Source organism: Leucoraja erinacea, unplaced genomic scaffold (assembly GCF_028641065.1).
Source record: "Leucoraja erinacea ecotype New England unplaced genomic scaffold, Leri_hhj_1 Leri_278S, whole genome shotgun sequence".
NCBI classification, from domain to species: Eukaryota; Metazoa; Chordata; class Chondrichthyes; order Rajiformes; family Rajidae; genus Leucoraja; species Leucoraja erinaceus.
In genome coordinates this window covers 155,001-164,208 of record NW_026576179.1, presented here as the reverse complement: position 1 = coordinate 164,208, position 9,208 = coordinate 155,001, and the positions used below count along the sequence as shown (strand labels likewise).

General features: G+C 48.2%; 1 protein-coding gene across 1 annotated transcript in view; it reads right to left on the bottom strand.

Moving 5' to 3' along the window:
* Positions 1 to 8,006: 8,006 nt before the first annotated feature.
* The window catches only part of LOC129693402 (alpha-1-antiproteinase-like), a 28,795-nt gene continuing 27,593 nt past the window's right edge, over positions 8,007 to 9,208 (bottom strand). The window contains exon 5 of the mRNA XM_055630228.1: positions 8,007 to 9,090. Within this exon, the coding sequence (XP_055486203.1) occupies positions 8,902 to 9,090 (189 nt within the window). The 3' untranslated portion in view covers positions 8,007 to 8,901. The remainder of the gene's footprint in view (positions 9,091 to 9,208) is intronic.

Here is a 9,208-nt window from a genome sequence, read left to right as displayed (position 1 = left end):
CCTTCGTTTGCCGACACAGGGTCACCTCCTGCAGCCTAACTGAAGTCGCTGAGGCATTGCCCTCTTCACCCTCCTACTGGTCCTTGCTCCTCATGCCAGCTCTCTCCAGCTCCCTCCTGGTTACACTGTCCAATGAGCCTTCAGGCAGGTTCCCGATCCCATCGACTGCCGAGCCTTCGGGCAAGATCCCACCAACCGCATGCATGTCAGGCAAGGTCCCACTGACCCGGAGCCTTCGGATGGACAAGCGTTCGGGAAAGTTCCTGGTCCCGCCAGAGAGTCGGGCCTGCATGCCGGGAGTGTCCCGGCCTCCTGCTGCCCTCTGGAACTAATCATCACTCTACTTTTAGTGATCTGTTTGATCCATAGATAGGCAATAATAATGAAGACCTCCGTTTAAGCCAACGCAAGGCTCTGTGGGAGAGGACCACAGTCTAGGTTTCATCCGCTGCTAGACATTGTGGGGTGTGCTGGACACACCCCTCAAACAAGGGAAGGGATATCACCCCAGGGGGTCACATGAGTGGCAAGGATGCCGGGTATAATGATATTTCTGGGAACACTACGAAACAACACTAATGAATGTTAAATGGGAGACCACCATCGACTCCACAGTCAAAAAGTCCCAACAGAGGATGTACTTCCTGCGGCAGCTGAGAAAACTCAATCTGCCACAGGCAATGATGGTCCAATTCTACACGGCCATCGTAGAGTCTGTCCTCACCTTCTCCATCATGGTCTGGTTTGGCTCAGCTAGCCAACAGGAAGGTGCGGGGCCGAGTGGTGCAGGTGCTTCAGATGGCAGTAGGGGGCCTCCCCCTTCCTCCCTCCTCTGGTCTCGGCGTGCGGGAGGGTTTGTTTTGAAAGCGGTTATCGCCGTTGGCGGAGTGGTTAACAGCGGCCGCTATCAGGGTGGGTGGGGTGCAGGAGGAGGTTGAGCCGCTGCTGCTGCTGCAGTGCGGGACCCGTCATTCGCTCCGACCCTCCGTCACCCCGCACCTAGTATCTTTGCCCCGTACTACAGCTGTTGCCACCGCCGAAACGAAACGTCGCGTTCCTTTTCTTCAGAGATGCTGCCTAACCCGCAGTTACTCCAGTGTTTGTGTTTATTTCCGGTATAAAGCAGTATCTGCAGTGCCAAGCCGGGCAAAATGACTGGGAATTTAGGTTGTCCGGCGGCACTTTGGGTGGCCTTTGGCACCCGGGCAACCACTAATTTCGAGCCCTGTATTGGATCTTTGGTCAGGATTACGAAGTTAGAGAAATCATTCAAATATGCAGTAAGTGGGAATAACTAGAAAAAAGTAATTGTTCGCTATAAGGGATCTGAAAGGTTTAGTTTAGTTGAGAGATACAGCGTGGACTCAGGCCCTTTGACCCACCACATCCATGCTGACCAGCGATTACCTGTGCACTAGTTCCATCTTACCCAATTGCTACAATTTAGAGATGCCAAAGTAACCTGCCTACAATCCAGCATGTGTGGAGAAGCCCCTGCAGTCAGAGGGAGAATGTGGAAACTCCGTACCTGAGGCAGCCCTAGCAGTCAGGATCAAACACTGGGTCACACATGCTGTAAGGCAACGATTCTACCACTGTGTTCAAGAAGGAACTGCAGATGCTGGAAGATCGAAGGTACACAAAATTGCTGGAGAAACTCAGCGGGTGCAGCAGCATCTATGGAGCGAAGGAAATAGGCAACGTTTCGGGCCGAAACCCTTCTTCAGACTCTACCACTGTGCCTCTATGATGCCCTGTGGTCTTTGATGAGGCCTTTGGATTGCTGATCCAATATAAAACATTTTAGTTAAAATGTGAAATTTCAGCAGCTTTCTCAGTTTCAGTGCTGGATGTTTTCAGTATGCAATGCTTATTCAGGGAAATTACTGCAGGTAAAGGCGTATTACTGAAACATTCACTTACATAATGCAAACTAAAACTAACAACTTTCAGGGAAGCAGTGGATCGGACAGCATCCGTGGAGTTGAGATGGTCCGTTGACATGTTGAGTCGAGACCCTTCATCTGGACTGATAAAGTAGAGGGATGATAGTTGTATAAAGAGGTGAGGGGGAGGGGTGAGGTGGGGGGAGAGGGCGCGTATGCAAGAACTGAGATCCAGGCAAAGAGGGGTTGAACAAAAGATAAAGTCAGGTGGGGAAGGGAAGGATGGAGATCATGACAGGTGATACTCACTATACTCAATACTTATGACTGCACAGCCGGACATAGCGTGAACGCCATCATCAAGTTCACCGATGACACCACTGTTGTGAGATGAATCACAGATGGTGATGAGTCAGGGTATAGAATGCCGAAATTGATCGACTGACCAAATGGTGCCAGCACAACAACCTGGCTCTCAACATCAGCAAAACCAGGGAACTGATTGTGGACTTTGGAAGGGTTAGGATAGGGACCCACAATCCCGTTCATATCAATGGTGGAAAGGGTCAAGAACCTCAAATTCCTGGGCGTGCATATTTCCGAAGATCTTTCCTGGTCCCAGCACACTGATGCAATTATAAAGAAATACAGTGCGGAAACTGGCCCTTCGGCCCACCGAGTCCCCGATGACCAGTGATCCTTGCACATTAATACTATCCCATACACACTAGGGACAATTTACATTTATACTAAGCCAATTAACACTAGGTACACAATAATGCTGAATAAACTCAGCGGGTGCAGCAGCATCTGTGGAGCGAAGGAAATAGGCAACGTTTCGGGCCGAAACCCTTCTTCAGACCAACAAAGCTGTACATCTCTGGAGTGTGGGAGGAAACCGAAGATCTCAGAGAAAACCCACACGGGTCACGGGGAGAAAGTACAAACTCCTTACAGACGGTATCCGTCGTCAGGTTCGAACCCGGGTCCCTGGCGCTGTAAGGCAGCGACTCGCTCACTGCGCCATGTGCCGCTCCTAAAACTACCTGATACACCCTGATACCATTCCATGGTATAGATTCTATTCTATAGAAATTGGTAAGAGTTATTTGAGAAAAGTTTAAAACAATAATGGCAACACAAAGCTGTACTGTGACTGAATCAAACAAGTTTACATGGCTGAATTTTTCTGTTGAGTCAGAAAATAGTTAATAACTTATCACTGTGTAAATATGAAACTATTTAGCCTTGAGATAACTGTGAGATTAAATTGATGTCTCCTTTGTTTCAGTTCTAAATTCTGACCATAGTAACAGTGTCTTTTGCTGTTGGACAAGGGCAATGCTGGTTAAAAACAGCTATAGCCGGAAAGGGAGAAATACTTTGATTTATTTAGCATCTTGCAGGATTTCAAAACTATTGTAATGTAAAAAGACCATCCAATATATGTTCAGCAAGCCCAACAAAATGTATTGTGATAAAGACCATTTAATTGGTGTTGGTAATAATAAAGAAGGAATAAATACTGACTAAGGCACGGAAGAATGTATAAAACACCTGCATTGGTGGCAGCAAGGTTTTGAAACTGGTTGTGGAGAAGGTGGAGAGAAGAAGCAAACAATTGTTCCTCAAATGGAGAGAAATATTCGGTAGCATCCCCAATAATGCCCTACGGGCCACTGAGTCCGCACTGACCAACGATCACCCCGTACACTAACACTATCCATATAACCATATAACAATTACAGCATGGAAACAGGCCATCTCGGCCCTACAAGTCCGTGCCGAACAACTTTTTTTCCCCTTAGTCCCACCTGCCTGCACTCATACCATAACCCTACATTCCCTTCTCATCCATATGCCTATCCAATTTATTTTTAAATGATACCAATGAACCTGCCTCCACCACTTCCACTGGAAGCTCATTCCACACCGCTACCATTCTCTGAGTAAAAAAGTTCCCCCTCATATTACCCCTAAACTTCTGTCCCTTAATTCTGAAGTCATGTCCTCTTGTTTGAATCTTCCCTATTCTCAAAGGGAAAAGCTTGTCCACATCAACTCTGTCTACCCCTCTCAACATTTTAAAGACCTCTATCAAGTCCCCCCTTAACCTTCTGCGCTCCAGAGAATAAAGACCTAACTTATTCAACCTATCTCTGTAACTTAGTTGTTGAAACCCAGGCAACATTCTAGTAAATCTCCTCTGTACTCTCTCTATTCCATGGAAAGGGTATCATATCTGCCACATCTCTCTCTTCCATCATCCCTGACTCTCAGTCTGATGAAGAGTCTCGACCCGTGAGGTCACCCATTCTTTCTATCCAGAGATGCTGCCTGTCCCACTGAGTGACTTCACCGGGGGTTTTACTTTACCAAAGGAAAATGAGATGTGGAAGATCTGAATACCTTTTCATATCTCTTAGTTCCCTCTCCCTTGACTCTCAGTCTGAAGAAGGGTCTCAACCCGAAATGGCACCCATTCCGTCTATGGGAAGATAATACCTGTCCCGCTGAGTTACTCCTGCATTTTATATCTACCTTTGGTGTAAACCAGCATCTGCAGTTCCTTCCTACACAGTTAGGCCTGTTGTCTCTGTACTGTAGCAAAGAGGTCTGGTCTGGTCCAATTGTCCATAGTAGTCCCTGTCAATTAATTTGAATAAGACCCCATGATGAGTCAGACCAAGCTTGGCCTATAACATCTTGGATAGATACAAAATGCTGGATCAGGCAGCATGTCTGGAGAAAAATATGTGATGTTTCAGGTTGAGACCCTTCTTCAGACTGCCTGATCCTCATATGCCTCATATGCTAGGATGGGATATTACTAGCCAAGTGTGCTTTTCCTCTCAAATAGCTGCGGATAGCTGGTGATGAGAGAATTGGAGGGGAAAAGATTGGTCATAGTAGCACATGGACCATTTGGGACCAAGCCCTTGGGATGGTTTGCTGGAATAACTTCATCTTTTGTCCCCAGAAATCTGCTAAATCCAAATCCAGGCACATTGAGACTTGAGCACACGGGGCCATGAACCTAATTTATCCGACACCAAACCACTTTAGAAACATAGAAAATAGGTGCAGGCACAGGCCATTCAGCCCTTCGAGCCAACACCGCCATTCAATATGATCATGGATGATCATCCGAACTCAGTACTCCATTCCCATTCCCCTGATCCGCTGGGTTACTCCAGCTTTTTGTGTCTACCAACATGGAAGGATGTTGCCTTGTTGGAATTCAGAATTACCTCTTTACTCTCTTGGGAGATGCATAAAATGTGACGGGTATTGGGAATTACTAGGGATGATGCGGTAACAGCCAGGAGTTATGGGGCAGCATTCCTGAATACAAAGGACAACTCGCCTTCAAACGATTTCAGAAGTAAGTAGGAAGGAACTGCAGATGCCGGTTTACACCGAAGATTTACACTGGCGCGACTCTCGTCAGCAGCGGCCTCTGCAGCCCGTCTGCGTTTTTTATTATTTTTTGGCTATGTTTTTATGTAGTTTTTGTTATTTTTTGTTGGGGTATGTGATTGGGGGGTGTGGGGGTGGGGTGGGAGGGAGGGGGGGGTAACTTTTAAATCTCTCCCTGCATGGGAGACCCGACCTTTTCTTTGTCGGGTTTCCGTTGTCGTTGGGGCTGCAACGAGGAGCGGCCTCCAACAGGAGAAGACTGGGGGCTCTGGTGCCGACGACTCACCTCACCGTCGCGGAGCTGGCCGAGTCCAGAGCGGGTGGAGCAGTGGTGGAGCGCTGCTGCTGCTGCGACCCGACCTCCGGAGATTCGGAGGCTGCAACTGCGGGTCTGGCGGACGGCGGCACCGGGAGCCCGCGGGTCCCTGGAGGGAGACCGCTTTTCAGGGCTTCCGCAACGGCGACTTCTCCCGCCCGAGTTGCGGGGTCGAAGAGTTCCTGGAGCGGGGCCTTACAGCACCGCCCCGCGCGACTTGGAATGGCCGCGGGACTCTGCGAGCGCATGCCGGGGGCTCCAACATCAAGAACCCGGTGTGCGACCTTGCATCACCCGGCGTGGCTTTAATGGCCGCGGGACAATCGCCATCGCCAGCCGGGGGCTTTGACTTTGACTCTGACATCGGGGGGGGGGGAGAGTGCAGTGGAGAGATACGTTTTTTTGGCCATCCATCACAGCGATGTGATGGATGTTTATGTAAATTATGTTGTGTCTTGGGTCTATTTGTTTGTAATGTATGGCTGCAGAAACGGCATTTCGTTTGGACCTCAAGGGGTCCAAATGACAAATAAATTGAATCTTGTATCTTGTAGATAGACACTAAATGCTGGAATGACTCAGCGGGACCGGCAGCATCTCTGGATAGAAGGAATAGGTGACATTTCACGTCGAGATCCTTCTTCAGCCTCGACCTGAAACATCACCCATTTCTTCTATCCAGAGATGCTGCCGGTCCCACTGAGTTCGCCAGGATTTTGTGCCTATTTCAGAAGTAGCCCCTCCCTACAAGCAGTAATCAGTTTAGACAGGGCAGCAAAGGTATAAATATCAACATTTGTGAAGAAGGAAGGCTACTGGATGAAGTGGGAGGCCACTTCGATGATACAGGTTGGAAACTGACACGACCATCAAACGGCTTTTGAATGTATGGAACCAAACAGACATGCAACGGAGGATGTAACAGAATGGGTCAGGTGGCATCAATGGGGAACGTGGATGGGTGACATTTAGGACTGGGCTCCATGTTTCTACTGTTTATACATACAGCAGAGCTCTGTTAATTGGCTTCCATCAAATCAGGTATCAGAGATCTTCAGCTAAATAAATTATTTTGTGACATTAAAACTGTATCGTGGGCATATTAAGGGCCGGTTCCACGAGCAGGCCACCTGCATGCGGCAAGCGCGACCGAACCGGAAGCGGGGGCCACGCGGAGGTTGAGTGAGTGACGTGGGAGGTTCGCGCGAAGTCCGCGGGAAATTCGCGCATGATGTACTGGCGACGAGACGCTGGGCACGCCCGTCGAGGCAGTGCATACGGTGTCAAGGCGGTTGCGGGCCGGCAGGTCGTTGCCGCGCGGAATTTTTGAACACGGTCAGTTTTCCGGAGCCCCGCGCGATGTCGGGACCAGCTCCGCACAACTCCATACGGCTCTGGCGATCGAAGTAGCGCCATGTTAGGTCGCGCTTGCCGCATGGAGTCGCATGCTCGTGGGACTGGCCCTTTAGTTCTCTCAATCAATATTTGAGTTGTTATTTTTATCCAGAGAGCCATTCCATGTGAAAGATGGCTGGTACACAAACATGCTGGAGAAACTCAGCGGGTGCAGCAGCATCTATGGAGCGAAGGAAATAGGCGACGTTTCGGGCCGAAACCCTTCTTCAGACTGAAAGACGGCTGTTTGCCTGCCTGTCTAGATTCCCAACTAAGGTATCTCTATGTCACCTATTCCTTTTCGCCAGAGATTCTGCCTGACCCGCTGAATTATTCCATCATTTTGTGCCAATCTTCAGTATATTTAACCAGCATCCGCAGTTCCTTCCTACACAAAGGTATTTGAATATTCCGAGCGGCTCCTGCTGATCATAATATTCTCCCATTGTGAATGGGTAAATCTATGGAATCATTGTCAACACTCAAAATATTGAATTAAACTATGCCATTTAATTTAATTTATTTAATTTAAATTACATTTAATCACCTGCAATTATCTTTGCGCTCAAAGAGTACAAAACACAATGTACTCTGAGTTCAGAGATTCTCCGGGAGATTCTACTGACAGAGTCTCCAAGGCATCTCTCCCTGTATGTCTGCCCGATGTATTGATGTAGATAGATGCAAAAAGCTGGAGTACTCAGCGGGTCAGAAAGGAGCTCTGGAGAAAAAAGAATAGGTGGCATATCGGGTCGAGTCCCTTCTTCGGACTGCTGTGTTAAATTTGTTTAAATGGAAGATAGACACAAAAAGCTGGAGTAACTCAGCGGGTCAGACAGCATCTATGGAGTCATCTCCAGGGTCGAGGCCCTTCTTCTGACTCAAGGCAACAGCCTTGTTAGAATTCATAATTACCTTTTTCTCATGCTTCGAACTCAACGAGAAAATGAACGTTATCAACAAAATAATCAGAGACGACACATTCATCGTTTGTGTTCATTATCGACTTTAATGTAAATTACTTAAACCACTTTATACTGAGTTGAAAACAAATGGCTGGACGAACTCAACTGGTTGAGCAGCATCAGTGGTGGGAGGGAAGGGTTCAGGTTCAGAAGCTGCATCTGGACCGAGGGCGGAGAGGGAAGATGGCCACGAGGAGCCGCGATACAGCAGCTAATATGCCATCGGTGGAAAGGGGAGAGGTGAAGGGTGATGAGCTGATGGAGCCAGCCAGAGGCAGGTGGGGTGATAGGTGGAAACAGCTGAGGAAAGCTAAGATAGAGAGAGCCAGGTGGATGTAGGGGAGAAGATGGAGACAACACCTAGAGGATTACAATGTCTGTTTCATGTTAAAGCAAGTGGTTAATAGTGAAGAGTGGTAGATTCGGTTATTCTCAGAGCTTTTTTAAACATTAGCAGAAATAATATAATTGTTTATAATTTACAGATACAGTAAACCCACACAACAACAGACCACGGGGGGAGGGAAGGAGGGTGTTGGTTATTGCCCTGTAACTGAGAGGGGGGGGGGCAGAGAATTTTAACCCAAGGCCGGAAGAGATGAAACGCGGCATTGGTGAAGGGGGGTTTAAACAAACGGGCATACATAGGCTGGGGAGCCGCAGGGCCCCTGACTCCACACGTGGTGCGCTAGGGACTTGACCCGGTACTAACGCATTCCCGCTGCTCGCTCTCTCCACTCCCGTGACTGGATGGGCGCCACGTGGTGCCAGCTCATTGAGTAAGTGGCGGATGTGGGCGGACTGCGCAATGGAAGCCACGGCCCGCCCGCTATAACAGAAATCTGTTATACGGAGGTCCGTTATTGCGAGGGTTTACTGAATTGCAATTTTGGAGGAGGATACACCGAGTCTGCTTGTATTAAACAGTGGGGTTTATCACCCTTCCTGCAAACAGGACACTCTTAGTGTTGTGGTCAGCAATTAATAGTAAGAAGGGCCGGTCAAACTTAAACTGTGGAGCCCTTGACATTGGCATCAAAACACCAGTTGTAACTGCTGCAGCATCTGTTCCTTTCTCATCAATGTCCAGCACTGCCTCGTGCACCATCTACATGAACAGAGAGAGCAACAAATATGATAGAAGTAACAGAAGTAACATACCTTTTAACTGGTGAACAGGTTTATTAGTGCAAGTGTTTCTAACCCAGTTATACCCAAATTCAAAA